The sequence below is a fragment of the Salvelinus fontinalis genome, chromosome 39 (genome assembly GCF_029448725.1).
Source record: "Salvelinus fontinalis isolate EN_2023a chromosome 39, ASM2944872v1, whole genome shotgun sequence".
NCBI classification, from domain to species: Eukaryota; Metazoa; Chordata; class Actinopteri; order Salmoniformes; family Salmonidae; genus Salvelinus; species Salvelinus fontinalis.
In genome coordinates, this window is record NC_074703.1 from 13,410,955 (window position 1) to 13,433,289 (window position 22,335).

Sequence of the window (22,335 nt, forward strand, 5' to 3'; positions counted from 1 at the left end):
TGAGGAGACCCTGTCTATCCTTGATATTGAGTGTTTGCCTGATAAAGTCATGCTTGGATATGTTAGTTATCCCATGAGAGTGTTTGTGGGTGTCAAGGTTATGGTCATGTTGCAGCAGTGTGTGGGAGGGACAGGAAGTGTGCAGGAGGACATGGGACAAAGGAAAGTGTAGTTTCAGAGGAAAAAGTAGTGTGTTGCAATGTTGTGGGAGTCTATGTTGCTGGGGATCATGTGCATGTGAAACAGGTTGAGGTTCCAAGGGTTTGAGCAGTGTAGAAAGTGACATATGCTGAGGCAGTGAGGAAAGTAGAGGATAAAGGGTAAGGGATCATGAGAGAATACCAGTAAGTAGTAGGGCAGGAATGAGTGTCGTGAAACAGTTTGTGTTTTTAGCAAGGTTGGTTTCTTGGCGTTCATAGCTATGGTAATTAACTGTACAGCACAGATGAAAAGGAACGGAAGTTGCAGAAGATAAAGTAGTAGCACCAGCAGAAAAGTGATTGGGAGTGAAAGATTTTATTGCAGAATAGTTACAGGAGATATTGAAAGAAGGAGTCTTGTCCTCCCAAGCTAGTGGCCAGGAGTAGGAACTGTTAGAGAACAGTAGTGGGATAAGGGGGGTGTTTTGATTTTATAGGTGCAGGGTTAGAGGGTGGTGCAAATTTTATTTTTCCAGTTGACATTTCCATATATATTTTTTGTTGTTGTCACAAATGTGGAATTCCCATTCCGAACTGTGAGAAAGGCTGCAATACTCAAAAAACTGTCTCGGAAATTTACACGAAGAAGATCTGCGTTCTCGGGTCGTCACTAGTTACCACAGCCACAAATTCATAAACCCCGCCCATTTCTACAATTTATCTTCTAAATATTTGATTTTAAACCTTGAACCTAACCTTAACTACACTGATACAATTATGCCTAACCCTAAACTTATTTTTTTTTAATGTTAATTGTTTAGATCTAGACAATTTTGACTTTGTGTGTGTGGAAACCGTATTTTCGGGCAAGCTGACTGAAGGAAAGGTTAACTTCCGGATGAGCGGCATCGGAAACGCTTCACGAGAGAAAGGCGGACCTCCTCTACTGTTCTTTCTTTGAAACTTTATTTTTTAACAATTGCCTGCACTCTATAAGTACCAGGTGTTCAATTTAGAAAATTATTTAATTCATGTAACGCTGCAAATTTTATAGACGTCTTTCCATTTACTACTGAGAGATCTGTCAAGCATTGCTTGCCCTGAGAGAAGTTTGACAGCTGCCTTTTTCAACAGGGAAGCCGCAGTGAACTGTTGAACACAAGAAAATGGGGGATAAAGAATTGATGTGGGCCTTGAAAAATGGAGACCTGGACGAGGTTAAGACCCTAATGAAGGTACGATATACTGTAGATAACTTACTCGCAAATCAGACTGCTAAGTGTGCTATCTAGCTAACATTAGCTAGCAATGTTTTGTCTGTATACGTTAGCTAGCAAACGTCGTTAGCTATTGCGTTGCAAGGTTAGCTAGCTAGGTAGCTAACTTTCATAGCTAGCTTAGCATACATACATTAGCTAACTATCCGTTCACTCAACTATCACCAACTCATTGTAGTTAGCTAGCTAGAAGGTTTGCTTTTACAAACGTTTGTAGCAATCGCTAGCTATATTGGGTAGATTGGATAGCTAGCGCTAGCAAAGTAACTTACCATACTATAGATAAATGGCTAACTAGCTACGTTGCAACCCCACTGCAACAACTTGTTGTAATCTGATTCAATCACTGTATCGGTGTGTATGTTTGCTATTGCCTAATGAATGACAATTACTGCAGACAAACGCATATATATGGTCAAGTACCTAGCTAACGTGAACTACTTTTTTAGCTAGATAGTTGGATCCTGCTTGAGAATCAGTTATGCTTGGTTTTAGCAAGCAGTCTGTAACTAGCTATAGCCAGATCCACTGGTCCGTGTTGTTGTGACAGCTAGCGTGATGTAGTGTGAAGTGTGCGGGTGTCTCAGAGCTTTGTTGCAAGGCAGATCTATTTAGATGGCAGGCTTGCTAACGTTAGGGAGATGGCTTGCTAACTTCATGGTGTTGAAAACATTACGTAGGCCTAATCGTACTACGTGTTTGCTCTCTGCTTTGAATGAGGATGTTCAGGGAAACTGTTCAAATGATTATCTTATCATTCAGCCTCCATACTGAGGCTCACTTATTTTCAGGTCACACCTATACCATTTTTAGAGCACTGACACATTAGCTATTGGTCTGTAAACTGGTCATCTTTAGTCACTAACTTATTTTGATCCAATCCTAGACATGAAATAGGCTGTGTGCCTAGGGTCGTTGTTCTGTTGGAAGGTGTCTGAGGTACGGAGCGCTCTGGAGCAGATTTTCATCAATGATCTTTCTGTACTTTCCTCCGTTCATCTTTGCCTCGATCCTGACTAGTCTCCCATTCCCTGCCGCTGAAAAACATCACCACAACATGATGCTGCCACCACCATGGTTCACTGTCGGGATAATGCCAGGCATCCTCCAGACGCGACGCTTGGCATTCAGACCAAAGGGTACAATGTTGGTTTCATCAGACCAGAGAATCTTGTTTCTGAGGGTCCTTTAGGGCTGCAGTGTGCCTTTTTTTTCCTCTTTTTACTAATGACTGGCTTCTGTCTGACCACTACCATAAAGCCCTGATTGGTGAAGTACAGCAGAGATGGTTGTCCTTCTGGAAGGTTCTCCCATTTCCACAGAGGAGCTCTGAGTGACCATTGCTCTAGGAAAAGTCTAGGTGGTTCCTAACTTCTTCCATTTCAAGAAGGATGGAGTCCACTGTGTTCTTGAGGACCTTCAATGCTGCAGAAATGTTTTGGTACCCTTCCCCAGATCTGTGCCTCGACACAATCCTGTCAAAGAACTCTACTGACCATTCCTTCAACCGCATGGCTTGATTTTTGCTCAGCCATGCACTGTCAACTGTGGGACCTTAGACAGGTGTGTGCCTTTCCAAATCATGTCCAATCAATAGAAAATGGATACACTTCAGCTCAATTTCGAGTCTCATAGCAAAGGGTCTGAATACATATGTAAATAAGATATTAAAATATTTTATTTTAATACAGTTGCAAACATTTCTAACCCTATTTTTGCTTTGTCATTATGGGGTATTGAGTGTAAATCGATGGGGGGGGGGGGGTAATTTAATTCATTTTAGAATAAGGTTGGAACGTAACAAAATGTGGAAAAGGGGACATTATTTCAAATGCACAGTACATAAGGTGTCTAAGCATTGGATCTTTCTGTACAGTACCTGAAAATAATACTGAAACACGGCTTGTGGTTTGAGGTTTAGCCAGTCTGGTGTAGGTTGAACACCTTTAAAATAACTGTGGTTCAACTTGTTGAAAGCCTAACCACACTGAATCGGTAGGCCTGTGAAAGCAACATGTCTTTTTATGCATTTTGTTTAGACTGTCTAGCTCCTAGCCTACTATCAGCCCTCTATTCTTTATAGCTAATCAACTGATACAGACACTTAGGTTGGAGTCATTAACTCATTTTTCAGCCACTCCACAATTTCTTGTTAACAAACTATAGTTTTGGCAAGTCGGTTAGGACATCTACTTTGTGCATGACACAAGGATTCTTTCCAACAATTGTTTACAGACAGACTATTTCACTTATAATTCACTGTATCACAATTCCAGTGGGTCAGAAGTTTACATACACTAAGTTGACTGTGCCTTTAAATAGCTTGGAAAATTTCTGAAAATTATTTCATGCCTTTAGAAGCTTCTAATAGCCTATTTGTTGTCAATTGGAGGAGTACCTGTGGATGTATTTCAAGGCCTACCTTCAAACTCGGTGCCTCTTTGCTTGACATCATGGGAAAATCAAAAGAAATCAGCGAAGACCTCAGGAAAAAAATGGAAGCTTGCAAGCTGAAGAACACCATCCCAACCGTGAAGCACAGGGTTGGCAGCATCATGTTGTGGGAGTGCTTTGCTGCAGGAGGGACTGGTGCGCTTCACAAAACAGATGGCATGAGGCAGGAAAATTGTGGATATATTGAAGCAACATCTCAAGACATCAGTCACGAAGCTAAAGCTTGGTCGCAAATGGGTCTTCCAAATGAACAATGACCCCAAGCAGACTTCCGAAGTTGTGGCAAAATGGCTTAAGGACATCAAAGTCAAGGTGTTGGAGTGGCAATCACAAAGCCCTGACCTCAATCCTATAGAATATTTGTGAGCAGAACTGAAAAAGCTTGTGCGAGCAAGGAGGCCTTCAAACCTGACTCAGTTACACCAGCTCTGTCAGGAGGAATGGGCCTAAATTCACCCAACTTATTGTGGGACGATTGTTGAAGGCTACTAAAAACGTTTGACCCAAGTTAAACGATTTTAAAGGCAATGCTATTAAATACTAATTGAGTATATGTAAACTTCTGACCCACTGGGAATGTCGTGAAAGAAAGAAAAGATGAAATCGTTCTCTCCATTATTCTGACATTTCACATTCTTAAAATAAAGTGGTGATCCTAACTAACCTAAGACAGGGAATTTTTACTAGGATTAAATGTCAGGAATTGTGGAAAAACTGAGTTTAAATATATTTGGCTAAGGTGTATGTAAACTTCCAACTTCAACTGTAGGTCTAACTTCTGTGAAATAGCCTAGCCCTAACCATTTGTGGACAGTATTTAGGCTCTGCTTTCCTTTTCAGCTTTTGGTAATTGAGTCCAATCAGTCAGAGGTATGGAAGAACAAGAACATTAATAAAGCACTGAGATACTGCATTACTCATATTGATCTCAAAGGCTGCATTTACACAGGCAACCCAATTCTGATCTTTTACCACTAATTAGTGCTAAGGCCAATCATATCAGATGTTTTGCCAGTAATTGACCAAAAGATCAGAATTGGGCTGCCTGTGTAAATCCAGCCCAATCATCCCAGATTACAATAGGTTGCAGTAGGATGGAAATGTTTCAGATATGGGCCATTCAATTGCAGAGATGGGTTTTTCCGCCCGATGCCAACGATTTTTCAAAAGCAGGCAGCTCCTAGACACTTGATACTGTACATGTGGATATTAGACTGTGATCCACTGTGGTTTCCCTTATCCCCCAACCGTAATGAAACCATTTAAATTGGCCCCATGTCACCCAGCTACTGGAGGTCATATCTGAAAACTATTATAACGGGGATGAGATTCCATCATGCCTAATGGATTCACTTGGATGGGTTGTAAAATGAAGACGTGGAATCCATTTCCCACTGTGTTTTTCTTGACCTTCAGGGGAATTGTGATACAGGGAAGCATGCCAGAGGCAGACCAGTGGGGATCTGTGGGTGATTGGTGCATATATAGCCAGTCATACAGCTAGTGACGAGAGCAGTTTGCCTACACATATCACTGTCGGGGAAAGCAGTTATGTTTGTCATATGTATTCATAAACTCAGCAAAAAAAGAAATGTCCTGTTTTCAGGACCTTGTCTTTCAAAGATAATCTGTAAAAAATCCAAATATCTTCATTGTAAAGGGTTCAAACTCTGTTTCCCATGCTTGTTCAATGAACCATAAACAATTAATGAACATACACCTGTGGAACAGTCTTTAAGACTAACAGCTTACAGACTAGAGGTCGACCGATTTAATTGGAATTGCCGATTAATTAGGGCCGTTTTCATAACAATCGGAAATCGGTAATTTTGGAAACCGATTTTAATTTAAATAATTTTTCACACCTTTATTTAACTAGGCAAGTCAGTTAAGAACACATTCTTATTTTCAATGACGGCCTGCCTCACGGTCTGAACAGTGGGTTAACTGCCTTGTTCAGGGGCAGAACGACAGATTTTTACCTTGTCAGCTCAGGGATTCAATCTTGCAACCTTACACTTAACTAGTCCAGCGCTCTAACCACCTGCCTCACGAGGAGCCCGCCTGTTACGCGAATGCAGTAAGCAGCCACGGTAAGTTGCTAGCTAGCATTAAACTTATCTTATAAAAAAACAATCAATCAATCATAATCCCTAGTTATAACTACACATGGTTGATGATATTACTAGTTTATCTAACGTGTCCTGCGTTGCATATAATCGATGCAGTGGCATTCACGAAAAAGGACTGTCGTTGCTCCAACGTTTACCTAACCATAAACATCAATGCCTTTCTTAAAATCAATACACAGAAGTATATATTTTTAAACCTGCATATTTAGCTAAAAGAAATCCAGGTTAGCAGACAATATTAACCAGGTGAAATTGTCACTTCTCTTGCGTTCATTGCACGCAGAGTCAGAGTATATGCAACAGTTTGGGCCGCCTGGCTCATTGCGAACTAATTTGCCAGAATTTTACGTAATTATGACATACATTGCACAACCTTCAATGTTAACAGGAATATTTAGATTTATTGATGCCACCCGTTAGATAAAATACGGAACGGTTCCGTATTTCACTGAAAGAATAAACGTTTTGTTTTCGAGACAATAGTTTCCGGATTCGACCAAATTAATGACCTAAGGCTCGTATTTCTGTGTTATTATGTTATAATTAAGTCTAACTCATACGTGAAGAAATGGCTGGGTGTCCCACGATGCCTGAGTAACATCGGCCTCTATGGCAAAGGGGTCCTTGAACTACCTCTTACAAGTCTAACGGAGGAGTACAAGTGCTCTAAAGTAAGACTTCAGATGACATTGAAGGACTCCAAAGACCAGACCATCAGCAAGGCTGCACCTCCCCTACAAACTGGATGGAAATGGACATCATCCAAGGCTGTGCAGCAAGCAATATCAGCCCTGAGACACCAAGACATTTTGGGGAATATCCAGCATGGAAGAGGAGGCTTTGGCCTGGCAGCAAGCAAACCAACGTTCCATAAGGCAACATCTGAACGCAGGAAGCTGGTGGCCGAGGAGGTGCGCAGACAGGAGGAGACTGCAAGAAATGCAAAGGCTGTCTCTCTTGCTAAACAAGGGCAATGGACGCGGTGGGAAGGCCTGGAGAGGAGAAAGATCAACTGGAGTGAGCTTTGGCAAATGGAGGCAAGCAACATCAGCTTCATCATAAGAGCTGTTTATGATGTGCTTCCATCACCAAAAAACCTACATCAATGGCATGGCGAGGACCCGACCTGCCCCCTCTGCCCAGCTCCAGTGACTCTCAGGCATATGACAGGTTGCAAGACCAGCCTCTCACAAGGCCGCTACACCTGGAGGCACAATCAGGTCCTCAAGAGCCTGGCTGCAGCACTTGAGACCAAGAGGAGTGCAACCAATTCATTACCTCCAAAAACAAGCAATCCCGTCAAAACAACAACATTCATCCGGGAGGGACAGAAAAGGCCCAAGCATCCTCCTACAAAGCCAGAAACTGGACACCTAGGCATGGCCCGGGACTGGAAGATGCTTGTCGATATTGGCCAGCAACTCATTTTTCCACCTGAGATTGCTTCTACCAACCTTAGGCCAGACATGGTACTCTGGTCCCCTTCACGAAAGGCTGTGTACATCATAGAGCTCACAGTCCCGTGGGAAAACTCTGTTGAAGAGGCCTACGAGCGTAAGAAACTGCGTTACACAGAGTTGGCAGCAGACGCAACTCAGCGTGGCTGGAATGCAAAAGTCTGGCCAGTTGAAGTGGGATGCAGAGGATTCGTGGCTTCTTCCACCATCAGGTTGCTGAAAGAACTTGGAATCCATGGACAGGCTCTGCGGCAGACCGTCAGAGCAGTTTCTCAAGCAGCTGAAAGAGGCAGCCAGTGGATCTGGATCAAACGGAAGGACCCTTGCTGGGCTATAACTTCATGACCCCCCCCCCCACCTGAGAACCCAATTCAGATCCATCCAACTTGAGGAGGGCATATGAGGTATGCGGTCAGCTGTAGGGCTGGCTCAGGGAAGAGGACGCCCCTGCCTTGCATAGTCCCATGGGAAATCTTAATTGGGCATAGGACACAAGCTAAGGCTTGATCACCCTTTAGCTGGCCACCTTTGATGAGGGTGTTTAGTGATTAAAGGCCGAAACACCCACTGATTCGAAGGCACACTACTGAGGATGTGTCCCAAAATTGACATCTTAACCCAGTCTAAGAAATAAACCTCCCATGCCACTCTGTCAACATCACGGCAAATCTCATGTGAGTGCATACCATCTATTGGCACAATGGACAGTTTCAACATCTCGTCCCGTGTTTTATGATTCTATGATTTGATAAAGCAGCCTGACTGAGCGATGTGCACCAGCAGACTCGTAAGCATTCATTCAAACAGCACTTTCGTGCGTTTTGCCAGCAGCTCTTCGCAATGCTTCAAGCATTGCACTGTTTATGACTTCAAGCCTATCAGCTCCCGAGATAAGGCTGGTGTAGCCATTTCACATCGGTTATCTAGTTAGCGTGTTGCACGCTAATAGCGTTTCAAACGTCACTCGCTCTGAGACTTGGAGTAGTTGTTCCCCTTGCTCTGCATGGGTAACGCTGCTTCGAGGGTGGCTGTTGTCGGTGTGTTCCTGGTTCGAGCCCAGGTAGGGGCGAGGAGAGGGACGGAAGCTATACTGTTACACTGGCAATACTAAAGTGCCTATAAGAACATCAAATAGTCAAAGGTATATGAAATACAAATCGTATAGAGAAATAGTCCTATAATTCCTATAATAACTACAACCTAAAACTTCTTACCTGGGAATATTGAAGACTTTTGTTAAAAGGAACCACCAGCTTTCATATGTTCTCATGTTCTGAGCAATGAACTTAAACTTTAGCTTTCTTACATAGCACATATTTCACTTTCTTCTCCAACACTTTGTTTTTGCATTATTTAAGCCAAATTGAACATGTTTCATTATTTATTTGATGCTAAATGGATTTTATTGATGTATTATATTAAGTTAAAATAAGTGTTCATTCAGTATTTGTTGTAATTGTCATTATTACAAATATAAAATGTTTTCATCGGCCGTTTAAATAAATATATATAATAATTATATCGCTATCGGCATTTTTGGTCCTCCAATAATCGTTATCGGTATCAGCGTTAAGGTCATAATCGGTCAAACTCTATTACAGACGGTAGGCAATTTAAGGTCGCGATTATGAAAACTTAGGACACTAAAGAGGCCTTTCTACTGACTCTGAAAAACACCAAAAGAAAGATGCCCAGGGTCCCTGCTCATCTGCGTGAACGTACCTTAGGCATGCTGCAAGGAGGCATGAGGACTGCAGATGTGGCCAGGGCAATAAATTGCAATGTCCGTACTGCAAGACGCCTAAGACAGCGCTACAGGGAGACCAGACGGACAGCTGATCGTCCTCTCCAGTGGCAGACCACGTGTAACAACACCTGCACAGGATCGGTACATCAGAACATCACACCTGCGGGACAGGTACAGGATGGGAACAACAACTGCCCGAGTTACACCAGGAACGCACAATCCCTCTATCAGTGCTCAGACCGTCCGCAATAGGCTGAGAGGCTGGACTGAGGGCTTGTAGGCCTGTTGTAAGGCAGGTCCTCACCAGACCTCACCGGTAACAACGTTGCCTATGGGCACAAACCCACCGTCGCTGGACAGGACTGGCAAAAAGTGCTCTTCACTGACGAGTCGCAGTTTGTCTCACCAGGGGAGATGGTCGGATTAGCATTTATCATCTAAGGAATGAGCGTTACACCGAGGCCTGTACTCTTGAGCGGGATCAATGTGGAGGGTCCGTCATGGTCTGGGGTGGTGTGTCACAGCATCATTGGACTGAGCTTGTCATTGCAGGCAATCTCAACGCTGTGCGTTACAGGGAAGACATCCTTCTCCCTCATGTGGTACCCTTCCTGCAGGCTCATCCTGACATGACCCTCCAGCATGACAAGACCACCAGCCATACACAGAACGAGCAGTGTGATTTCCTGCAAGACAGGAATGTCAGTGTTCTGCCATGGCCAGCAACGAACCAGGGTTTCAATTGAGCACGTCTGGGACCTGTTGGATCGGAGGGTGAGGGCTCGGGCCATTTCCCCCCCACCCCCCCAGAAATGTCCGGAAACTTGCAGGTGCCTTGGTGGAAGAGTGGGGTAACATCTCACAACAAGAACTGGCAAATCTGGTGCAGTCCATGAGGAGATGCACTGCAGTACTTAATGCAGCTGATGGCCACACCAGATACTGACTTTTGATTTTGATCCCCCTTTGTTCAGGGACACATTCAATTTCTGTTAGTCACATGTCTGTGGAACTTGTTTAGTTTGTCTCTTGAATCTTATGTTCATACACATGTTTGCTGAAAATAAACGCAGTCGACAGTGAGAGGACGTTTCTTTTTTTTGCTGAGTTTATTTGAACTGCAGGAAGGGCAAATTGCGTCTGCAGCTGCTGTTTCAGTTTAGCCAATAGGAACCCTTCTAACTAGGCTATATTGGCCTAACTCATGGGAGAGTAGAGAGGAACGTGTAAACTCTGATTACAACACATGGATGGACCATAGGCTACATTTACCTGAGCTATGGAGACCTATCAAGCTTCAGAAATCCAATGAATTGCAGCAACGGCATTATTGGATCACTGTGCTGTCTAGCCTAAGCTTTTGACAGCAGGTGAGTGGTGCTAGCATTACCCAAAGCCTGGCTGTAACCTTTTCTGAGCCAGATTGATTATCACGCCCGAGAGGCACATCTGAAGCCTAGCCCAGACCCCGACTCATCCCCCTGATGGCCTCGTTGCCTTAGGGCAGATCTGCGGTAATGGAGTTATGCGGAGACTCAAACAAAAACCATTGATTTCAAAGTTTGACAAACCATACAACTCTATGCACAAGGACTTGCCTACTCTTAACAATTTCCACTGAACATTTTACACACACATTTACAGTAACTATGCATAAACAAAGTTTGGAAACTGAGGGACATATTACTGTAATTCTTTAACCAAACTTTGCTTCAAGTTTTTTTTTTGTTAGTGTAAATGTATTTATTTTATTTACTGTGGGAATTGTTCGAAGTAGTCATTGTGTATAGAGCTGTATAATTATTTATTTTTTTACTTTGAAATCAATGGTTTTAGTTTGGCATACATTTTAAAGTGAAAAATCTGTCTGCTGGTGACCAACACAGAGACGAAGGATAGTCATGCACTCAACCCCAGCTCCAGTGTCTCTCCACACTCTTGCTTCCTGTAAAAAGATATATCTCTGTCACACAAGCTCAGAGTAGGTACTGTTTCATGTTCATGGGTACACCGTAGGGCCTAGCTAATGTATAGGTGACATATAGAACTGCTGTCTGGGAATCCATATCTGTCCTGTTGCTAGCCAGGTACTATAGAAAGTCATTCAAAGCTAACATGGGTTGGTTTTATGCAGCATAGCAGGATGCTTAGCAGGTGAATACATTCCAGTCTTCTTTCCTCAGGCCACATAGCCAGCAAATGAGAAAAGTGCATGACGCTGACCGGTCTGAGTGACCGGTCTCTGAGTATTGTCTTTTCAGGACTACCCACCGCTCCACACAATGGACTGTGGAAGAGCTATAGAGCCTATCTTTCCTCTCGCCTGCAGGCTTGACAGTTTGAGGCCTCGCAATACCACAGCAGGGAGACTCTGGGAGGAGGCGCCTTGTGTGGTGTTATTGTGTGACGTTCTCTGTGTGTTTTGAACTGAGGGGGGTTTCTGGAACAAGAAGGGATTTCCATTGTATTAAACACTTACTGTACGGACATGCACACAGTTATGTTCCTTTTTTAGCAAGCGGGTGACCAAGTCTTGATACAGGAGGGGAAGTTGTGTAGGTGATGATATGTTAACTGTGTTTTTTAGGATGAGGATGTGAACAGGACCCTGGAGGGTGGCAGGAAGCCCCTGCACTATGCTGCTGACTGTGGCCAGGCTGAGATGCTGGAGTTCCTCCTCTCCAAGGGAGCAGATGTCAACGTAAGAGCTGCTAGTGGGAATACTGATATCAATATAGGCCTACTGCTGTTATACAGTTATTAGAATACTGCAGTCAATATAGGTCCTACTGCTGTTATACAGTTATTAGAATACTGCTGTCAATATAGGTCCTACTGCTGTTATACAGTTATTAGAATACTGCTGTCAATATAGGTCCTACTGCTGTTATACAGTTATTAGAATACTGCTGTCAATATAGGTCCTACTGCTGTTATATTAGTATTCTAATACCAGTCCCTCTTCATTTTATTAGTAGTGATATGAAAGAAGGCTGTGGTGGCCTCTCTGTCACCGATCTGCTCACGTTAGAGAGATCAGTTATTACTGATGACCAAGGAGGAAGGAATGATGCGTTTTCCACTCTGTGTTTGCATTCATTTGCTTATTGAATAGATCTAATGGTACCAGAGAGAACAACACTCCCTTATTCTGAATCCACTCCCACAATGCTTCCACTATAGTCAACCACATACTGTAGTAGACAGAGACCTGCCTAGTGGTTAGAGCGTTGGGCCAGTAACCAAAAGGTTTCGAGATCGAATCCCCGAGCTGACAAGGTAAAAATCTGTCGTTCTGCCCCTGAACAAGGCAGTTAGCCCACTGTTCAGACCGTGAGGCAGGCCGTCATTGAAAATAAAAATGTGTTCTTAACCTAGTTAAATAAATAAAAAACGACGCAGATTGACATGACTTAACTACTGTAGACTCTGCTCGTGTTGTTTAGACATGTAGAGAGTGGTTAAGGTTTATGTTTGGACCAATGGGTTTCTTCTTTTTATAAGGGACTTGTCATTCTCCTGAAGCATCTCCCCCATCAATTCCCTCAGAGCAGCAAAGACTAACTGGCCACATAGTCTGTCAGAATGCTCCCCTGAGCCTCACTCATTACCACTGCGGTGGAGGGAATCAATCTGCTGTTACAATGGGATGGAGTAGTGTGATGGTTGTGGCATTTACAAGTTAGGGAAGGTGACCGTATTGTACAGTTCTGCGCTAGTATCTTTCTAGGTAGCCTCGGTGTGAAACTATTCTTAATATCATTAGAAATTCTTAACCTTATTCGAAGCTGTACTTTGGTCTCAATCCCCTCAGGCCGTCAATAATGCAACACAAGCCTGAATGTGCTTATGGGTGTCACTGACCCAAGACGTTATAGTTTCACACAGACACGTGTTGACCGTTCAGGTGATACTTGCTAGAGCTGGAAGTTCTGGAATGTACCTGTGTGAATTTAGCTTGTAAAAATAGCTTGTTAACTAGGCCCAACTTTTACTGCACACAGTCTGTAGATGTCCTCTCCCAACCTCCCTTATCTGCCTCACGGTCTGATCACCACCACACTTGTCATTCACTCCAACATCCATCAGTCTGGCTGTTACACCATTTTGTTTTCTCTAGGCTTGTATCACTAACCCCCCCAATAGAATGCGTAACTCCCTGTCTCTCTTCCCCAGTCCCTTCAGATAAGGGGCCCCAGCCAGGGCTCCTGAAACAGGGGAGATAAATAGTGGCAGAGTGGGTTTCCTTTATTATTCATTGATGTGATAAGGAGAGAAATAAAATAGCTCCCTCTGAGTTATTTCCTGTGATAACGAGAGTGACGTGATGTGCCCTTGTGTTGGAGGCAGGACGACTGGTCTGCTGATGTATGGCGCCTGTCCACACACAAACCTGCCCACTCTCTTCTCACACTTTCTTTGGTCTCCTACAGGCCCCAGACAAACATGGTATCACTCCGCTGCTCTCTGCCACGTACGAGGGTCACCTCACCTGTGTCAAGATCCTGCTAGAAAAGGTAACGCCACACACACGTGCACAGAGCTGTCTTTACACTCGTCAGAGCCATTTCTGTGTTGGAAGTTCTGTGTGATGTGTAACTGCTGAGGTAACTCCTGTATGACAAGGGACTACAGTAAAGGCTGAATGTTCAGTGACTGTCTGGTCCTGGCTGCCCAAACCTTCTGTTCTGTGTGGAGGGAGCTGGAATGTTCCCAGACCTCATCACACAGCACTGCTGCTGTTTCTTACTCTCCCACCAGCTAGTGCCACACACACACACACACACACCTCTCGCTCAGCTCTGGAACACTGAGATGATGATGATGATCCAGTGGCTGAATGTGACACCTCTGTCCTGGCAGTCACCCACTGCTGTAGTTAGGAGTGGTGGTGTGGTACCAACACTTTTCCTGGACACCAAGGAGCTGCTTTTACAGTCCTGTAATGCTGCCATTTTGGATTCATGCAATCAGATTATGTATTCTTCGAGCGGTGATTATTAAAAACATCTTACTCATAGTACACAGTAACTACTATCACAGTGAAGTCAGAGCAGTGATTTTTCGACCCTATTTGTTTGATGCAGAACTGTACATACAGGACATGATTTGGGCACTGCCTTGTGGAGTAGAGCCAGTCACTCACTGTGTGGTGTTAGTTTTCATTCAGCTCACGTTTTCCCAGCTGCTATCTGTTATCATGGCGTGCCGGCTCGGTGAGGTACCTGTGGTGCAGCCACATAGAAATGACAGATGTCTCAGTTCTCTAATGGTAAGCCCTGTGGAGGCTTATATCACTTTCCCCTCTTTCTTGCCCCTTCTCTCGCTCTCTCTGAAAACGTGCCAAACTGCTGTGAAATGGATGCAACCCCCCCTCACTCGTAGCTGCACAGCACAAAGGGTAGATGCACAATATGGACATTTCGTTTCCTGGTGAATGTGCCTGTGGTGTGGTTTTCCACTTTAATTTTGAGTGTGACTCCAAATCCAGACCTCTATGGGTTGATAAATTTGATTTCCATTGATAATTTGTGTGATTTTGTTGTCAGCACATTCAACTATGTAAAGAAAGTATTTAATAAGAATATTTCATTCATTCAGATCGAGGATGTGTTATTTTAGTGTTCCCTTTATTTTTTTGAGCAGTGTGTGTGTGTGTGTATGTATGTATATATATATACACACACAAATGCTGAGGCATACACACATGTATGTATGTGGATGGATTGAGTTTGTGTTTTCTTGTTTTGACTGTGACAATGGAAACCCACTTTCCAGTAGGTAAGCATCTGTCTTCTCCCAGCCAGGCTAAATGAGGCGGGGTACACGAAGGCACCGTGCCACTCTTCTCCGGGAGTTGCGTAGACGGTCCTCACTCAGCGAGTGAGCCAGCGCCACAGCGGTTAAGGGACTTACCCATGACGGGACCACCAAAACACGCCGCCACTCGCCTGTGTCCAACCTCCAAGCGGCGCCCCTCTTTGCATCCTACGGACATGACCCTCCACATAAATCGCCCGGCACCAACATTACTTGTGGAGAGGACACAGTCATGATGCATGCAGAGACAGAGATGTATGGATGGAACCAGATCACCTCGTAGGGAGGGGATAGTCTGAGCGCCATGCGTCAGCAATTGAAACCCCTTCAGGCAAATATAAGAATGTGGCGTTTGTCATCAGTCGAAGGCAGGTCCGGGTCGCCACCAGCCAAGGGCTCATCAGCAGGGGTTAGGCCCGAAGTGGAGTGCGAGGAGATAAGAGTCACCGCTCCACACCACAGCAGCCTGATGGCTCATTTCAGCCAGAAGCACCAGCGTCACCATCAGGACTGGAGCTCTGAAACACTTTCTCTCTGGCTCTCTCTTTGCCCACGCTGTTTTTACAAGAGCCACAGCAGGCCAGTGCTTGAATGTCTACTCATTGATTCATGTCCGCTCGTTTATTCAGCTTTAAGAAACATTCAGAGGAATCTGATACTGCATCGGTAGTCTACTACTACCAGAATGTGTGATTCATGATAACTCAAGGGTTCATTCTGGACAAAATGCTTGATAGTCTTGGAAGTGTGCCCCTGAGCTTCATGGGAGCTGACCTCTGACTGCCCCCAGGTGGTTCCTGCATTATCGAAGGTCTGTTAACCCTGTGTTTGACCCTAACCAGCCGGCAGGCTGGGGGAAGGAGAGTTGCTGACTTGACTACAGGCCAGAGAGACGGCTACCGAACAACACGAGGCTTGTTAATTATGAATCAACACTGAGAAGCCCTCCCTACCACCCTAAACAACTCCCACTCTTTTAAATAGATTTTTATTAACCCATCGCCCCCCCCCCCCCCCCTCTCTCTTCAGAGGACAAATCTATAATTTTTTTATACAGCTTTTCTGCCACATACATACATTTTACATACACTGTACTTTCATATAAAGCAGTCGCATAACAAAAATACATTACCAAACAAACTCTTTTAATCCCAACTCTCAGCCCATCCCACCATTCACCATAGACCACACTCTTAACAGTGGACTGTTGACTTCGGCCCTTGGGTCGGAGTATGATATTATTCAGGCTAGCCTTTTCTAGTCTTCTAGCTGCATTAGACCTGGGGTGTATTCAGTGACGTGAAACTTTTCAGATGGAATAAGGAACCGTGTCACCTCTACTCATTATATTTGGCAATCATCTGTTCTACGTCATACCTTTCTATCTACAGAAGAACGTTCTGCAACGTTACATCCTCCTGATCAGGCGCCAGTCTACACTGCTAGGCAAGCCAGGGAAAGTGATTGTGTATGGGCACCGCAGAGTGAAGAATGTCATGATGGATTTATCACTTGGATGAAGGGTTGGCTGGGTAACAGGAAATGAGTTAGTAGGATTGTGCAGACTACCACTTCCTCCCTGTCTAAATGTAGCCCTCTGCACACCACTATGGGCATGTTGCTAGCTAGGAGGGAGGAGGACTGGGGGGAGTGAGACGTGATCATACTGTGTCGTGGATGTTTGGTCCCAAAAGCTAACTAGTCAAGATACTTTTTCATGTGCTCGGCAATAGATGCCAGAAGTGGGTTGTTGTGGACCACTGTGTGTGTGTGTGTGTATATATAGTACTACCTTTTCCAGTCTTATAGTGGTCCCGTGTAGCTCAGTTGGTAGAGCATGGCGCTTGTGGGTTCAATTCCCACAGGGGACCACTATGAAAATGTATGCAGTCACTACTGTAAGTAGTTCTGGGTAAGAGCGCCTGCTAAATGTTACAGTACAGCATCCCCCTTACCCTCCTGTTGTCTTACAGTACCCCCTCCTTGTGCTGTTTCAGCCATCAGCACCCTGCTCGTGTTTTGGTCAAACACCCAGGAGCGGGCGGGTCGATGGACTCCTGTAAGCATCACATCTTATAACCAATCCTGAGGGGAGGTCTGAGGGCCTGATAGATTATGCATGGGCAGTCTCTCCTTTCCACTCAATGGCATAATGAAGACTTAATGGACACCTCGGCCAAGAGGCAGACTTACATAAACCCCTATTACTACTTACTGCACACCACACTCCGTGGTGACGTTTGGCTCTGTCACTCCAGGATGCTGCGGTCTCTATATTTGACTGGGTCACTCTTATTCATTATGGCTAGCATACATCTCACTTAGTTCAGGCTGTATCACACCCGGCTGTGATTGGGAGTCCCAATGTGTGGCGCACAACTGACCCAACGTCGTCCGGGGTAGGCCTTCATTTGTAAATTGGAATTTGTCCTTAACTGACTTGCCTAGTTAAAGGTTAAATAAAACAACTTGTTGCAGCCTCAATCTCTTCCTGGCTGGATGTTTGGACCATCAGTGTTTACTGGCTATTGTCAGTACTCCCATTTTAGACTAGCTCATTATTCTAAGTGGGGACCGGTGGATGTCCATGATAGATAAGATGACAACTGTATACTTGAGGGACAGGGAGGAGGAGGCTCCCCCCCCCCCCCTCAGTAGAGCCCAGGGAGAGTGAGAAGCCGTGTCAGTGTACGACAACACGAGTTGGTCTTCACTGGACAATACAGCTATGTAGCTCCAGTTAAATGAGAGTCAGGGAATGCTCATTAGATGGTGCTGGAAGGCTCCTGTAGGTAGGTAGAAGCCTTCTCCCAGGCTGTGTTGACTAGGAGTCTTGTTGAGGTGAGCGTCGGGGTGAGGTGGTGCTGTTGTGTAAATGAGGCATGTGGAGTACTGCTACTTCTGGGCCCTCCGCCCTCCTCCGCCGGTACCAGCTGCTAGCTAATGACTTCCCCTGAGCTAGAGAGCCTCCGTCTCCTTTTCCTCCTCGTTCTTTTGCCATCAGCCCACTAGTGCTGAGAACACGATGACCATGGAGAACACCAGGCTTGGTCACAAGATGCCTCACTAACACACCATCCAAGTACAGGTGTTGAGGCTTCGCTCCCGCTCGTTCTCTCTCACTGCGTGTCTGCAGATTGATGTATGATTTGTTTAACCATGTTACCACATTTCTTTAGTGATAGTTTGGTCCTGTTATGAATGTTGAAACCCATACAATCTCACTTAGCCCGGGTCGTCATTGTAAATAAAATACAATGTATTTTTTTTTCTTCACAAAGTTGCATCAAAACAATGTAAACTGTTGCTAGATGCAAATAAACTCTTAAATGTAGATCCCCCCCCCCCCCAATTTTTGAGATTCCTATCAAAGAGGGTATCCATCACTCATCCATCATGCCTGCTCCGATGCCCCTTTTGGCAGCACACACACACAAACACAACCTCTCTCTCATGAACACACAATTACCCTCTTTCTCTGACACACATACATAAATATACAGTTGAAGTTGGAAGTTTAAATATATTTGGCTATGGTGTATGTAAACTTAGTTTTTCACAATTCCTGACATTTAATCATAGTAAAAATTCCCTGTCTTAGGTCAGTTAGGATCACCACTTTATTTTAAGAATGTGAAATGTCAGAATAATAGAGAGAACGATTTCAGCTTTTCTTTCTTTCACCACATTCCCAGTGGGTCAGAAGTTTACATACACTCAATTAGTATTTGGTAGCATTGCCTTTAAATTGTTAGACTTGGGTCAAACGTTTTTAGTAGCCTTCAACAATCGTCCCACAATAAGTTAGGTGAATTTAGGCCCATTCCTCCTGACAGAGCTGGTGTAACTGAGTCAGGTTTGAAGGCCTCCTTGCTCGCACAAGCTTTTTCAGTTCAGCTCACAAATATTCTATAGGATTGAGGTCAGGGCTTTGTGATTGCCACTCCAACACCTTGACTTTGATGTCCTTAAGCCATTTTGCCACAACTTTGGAAGTCTGCTTGGGATCATAGTTCATTTGGAAGACCCATTTGCGACCAAGCTTTAGCTTCATGACTGATGTCTTGAGATGTTGCTTCAATATCCACAATTTTCCTACCTCATGCCATCTGTTTTGTGAAGCGCACCAGTCCCTCCTGCAGCAAAGCACCCCCACAACATGATGCTGTCACCCCCGTGCTTCACGGTTGGGATGGTGTTCTTCGGCTTAAAAGCATCCCCTTTTTCTCCAAACATAACAATGGTCATTATGGCCAAACAGTTCTATTTTTGTTTCATCAGACCATAGTACATTTATCCAAAAAGTACAATCTTTGTCCCAATGTGCAGTTGCAAACCGTAGTCTGGCTTTATGGCGGTTTTGGAACAGTGGCTTCTTCCTTGCTGAGCGGCCTTTCAGGTTATGTCGATATAGGACTTGTTTTACTGTGGATATAGATACTTTTGTACCTGTGTACTCCAGCATCTTCACAAGGTCCTTTTGCTGCTGTTCTGGGATTGATTTGCACTTTTCGCACCCAAGTACATTCATCTCTAGGAGACAGAACGTGTCTCCTTCCTGAGCGGTATGACAGCTGCGTGGTCCCATGGTGTTTATACTTGTGTAGTATTGTTTGTACAGATGAACGTGGTACCTTCAGGCGTTTTGAAATTGCTCCTAAGGATGAACCAGACTTGTGGGGATCTACAATTTTCTTTCTGAGGTCTTGGCTGATTTCTTTTGATTTTTTTCCCCATGATGTCAAGCAAAGAGGCACTAAGTTTGAAGGTAGGCCTTGAAATACATCCACAGATACTCCTCCAATTGACTCAGGCTAATTGACATAATTTATCAGAAGCTTCTACAGCCATGACATAATTTTCTGAAATTTTCCAACCTATTTAAAGGCACAGTCAACTTAGTGTATGTAAACTTCTGGAAATTGTGAAATAATCTGTCTAAACAATTGTTGGAAAAAGTGCTTGTGTATTTCACAAAGTAGATGTCCTAACCGACTTGCCAAAACTATAGTTTGTTAACAAGAAATTTGTGGAATGTGGTTGAAAGACAAGTTTTATTGACTCCACCCTAAGTGTATGTAAACTTCCTACTTCAACTGTATGTGTGTGTATATATCTCACACACTTTCTGCCTGGCACTCAGTGGGTCAGGCTTTTCCACTCAATGGCGTGTTTTCTACCCGGGCTCCGTAAGCCCCCGCTAAGAGGCTAAAGTTTTCCATTGAAGTTGTTGGTCTGGTAATGCTCGACCACTCGTCAGTTTTATCCCCCTTTGTCCATTATTTACAGCCCTTGCTGCATTCCCTTCACCCTCATTCACCGTCACTATCTTGTTCTGAAACAGTGGGTTAGCGTGAATCTGCTTTGCTCACTGCACAGCTTTGCTCATCTTGAACCTATAATGTTTGGGATGCTAGGTGATTAGTTAATCAGTGATTCTGCGTAGTGCCTTGCCGGTCCTTTTGGAATGCACTTGGGGAGGGTGAGAGACACTACATCGTCTGAGGGGGACAGGCAGTTTGGCCCACTCTCACAGAGCATTACTGATAGGCTGAACCTGTGGCCTTGGGTAGAGGGCCGGATGGGGGTGTAGGGTGAACACTGATTCTAACCTTGGCCTGTAGTTCACTTTGAGAGAGAGGGTTCACACTGAGGTTGAGGCCTTGACGCTCCACTCAGATCATAATGTCTCCCTGTCATGTTTCTCTCTTCCCCCAGGGAGCCGACAAGGAGCGGAAAGGACCGGACGGCCAGAGCGCCTTCGAAGCCGCCGAGACCGACGCCATCAAGGCGCTCCTCAAGTGAGACGGGAGCCTAGAAGGGACGGACAGGCGGATGCAGCAGTGGTCCCCCAGACAGACAAGATGGACACACCCCTTTCCCCGACCTCTGTCTTTAGCACTGCTTTGTCTGTGTTTTTTGGATTTCCCTTTTTGTTTTATTTTTTAAGTTGTATGGATTGTCTCTTGCCTCTTCAGTAGCCATTGAATGGATGGACTTGTCAATCATGTCTCCCTCAGGGACCAAACACTGAGGGGAAAAGCACTGACTTGGACCCTCCCTGAACACACAAGGATGCAATGTAAAAAATAAATAGAGCTTAACTCTTAAATATGATCGCTCTCAAGTCCTGTGTGCACTCCTTTCACAAAGATGTTAGCAGAAAAAAATGGAGACATTCAATAGTGTTCAATTTTGTGGCCCGTTTTCAATATTGTAAGACCACTTGGTTATATTCATCTTCCAAACATCAGTTGTGCTAGATGGAGAACGGTTGTAAAGATGAATTCTATTAGCCTAGTAAGATGGCCTCCTCTTTCCCCTGGCTGTGTACTGTAGCTCTTCTCTGTAGACCTGACTGGCTAACTGTCCAGTGCTTCAACTAGGGGGGTTTGTACTGTATGACAGGGTATGTCCTGTTTAGGCCGCTAATAATATTGGTTACCCACTCTACGTAACCCTCTACTGATAATATATCACACTAAACATTATTGACCAAGGTTACTCTAACGTATAATAGCGTAAATACCCCCTTGACCAATCACCATGTTGGCATTACAAAATGTATGTTTAAAAAAAAAAAAAAAAGGAAAAAAAAGATTAATCTGTTATTAAAACATTGCTGTGTAGTGATGGCATTATGTCAACATTGACCATTATGCAATTTAGAATTGCATAATATTTTTCCCTTTGAGTTTTGAACATGTTCTGGTCTGCAATCCTTTGTTGCCACGGTCTGTTTTCTATTAGATGAATTTGGTGGGTGGCCTCCGAACAGAGGGATATACAGGGGTGTAGGGTTCAAACTGTGGATCGGGGAAATGATGGTCCTCTCGCTCTCTGGGTTTGATTAACCTGCCGGCTCTGCTGCATGTCAGAACTGCTTCTACTGCTACGCTCTCAAATGGCTGCCTGCCTCTTTTGGTTGCTTTCAAATAATTACAATGCAATGAAAACAAAATACAAAACGCTTTCTCTCTGGCATCGTTGTGAGGAAAAGGCTGTAAAAACTTAAATAAAAAATCTTAAAATGATTCTCTTCGTGTTGTAATCCATTGATTTTGTTTTCTGCTGGTATTGTCAACTTTTCAGTCAGTCTTACAAATAGAAAAACACTCATTGACTCTGCTCTTAGAACGGACACTTCTGAGTGGTGCACACACTTAACTGTAATCTATATTAGTTCCTTTGTATACACGTCTGTGCACACACTTACTTGCGAGACTGCGATCCATACTAGATGCCCTCCATCTTAATGACTTGAGTATTGCTTGTCTTTGTCAAACTGTCAGCAGTAAAGCCCTCCTT

The 22,335-nt window shown here is 44.2% G+C and overlaps 1 protein-coding gene across 1 annotated transcript; it reads left to right on the forward strand.

Moving 5' to 3' along the window:
* The first annotated feature begins 1,024 nt into the window (after positions 1 to 1,024).
* On the forward strand, positions 1,025 to 22,061 carry LOC129838263 (myotrophin). Its single transcript, XM_055905088.1, has 5 exons — positions 1,025 to 1,143; positions 1,275 to 1,375; positions 11,795 to 11,908; positions 13,641 to 13,724; positions 20,746 to 22,061. Exons 2-5 carry the CDS (start codon positions 1,307 to 1,309, stop codon positions 20,830 to 20,832), a joined length of 354 nt encoding a protein of 117 aa, XP_055761063.1. The 5' UTR covers positions 1,025 to 1,143; positions 1,275 to 1,306; the 3' UTR covers positions 20,833 to 22,061.
* The last annotated feature ends 274 nt before the right edge of the window (positions 22,062 to 22,335 follow it).

Bases quoted from the DNA above. Each gene is read 5' to 3' on its own strand.
- LOC129838263 (XM_055905088.1), top strand. From the start codon at position 1,307: ATGGGGGATAAAGAATTGATGTGGGCCTTGAAAAATGGAGACCTGGAC. The intron at 1,376-11,794 runs GTACGATATACT...TGTGTTTTTTAG, and splicing joins AGGTTAAGACCCTAATGAAG to GATGAGGATGTGAACAGGAC. The intron at 11,909-13,640 runs GTAAGAGCTGCT...GGTCTCCTACAG, and splicing joins CCAAGGGAGCAGATGTCAAC to GCCCCAGACAAACATGGTAT.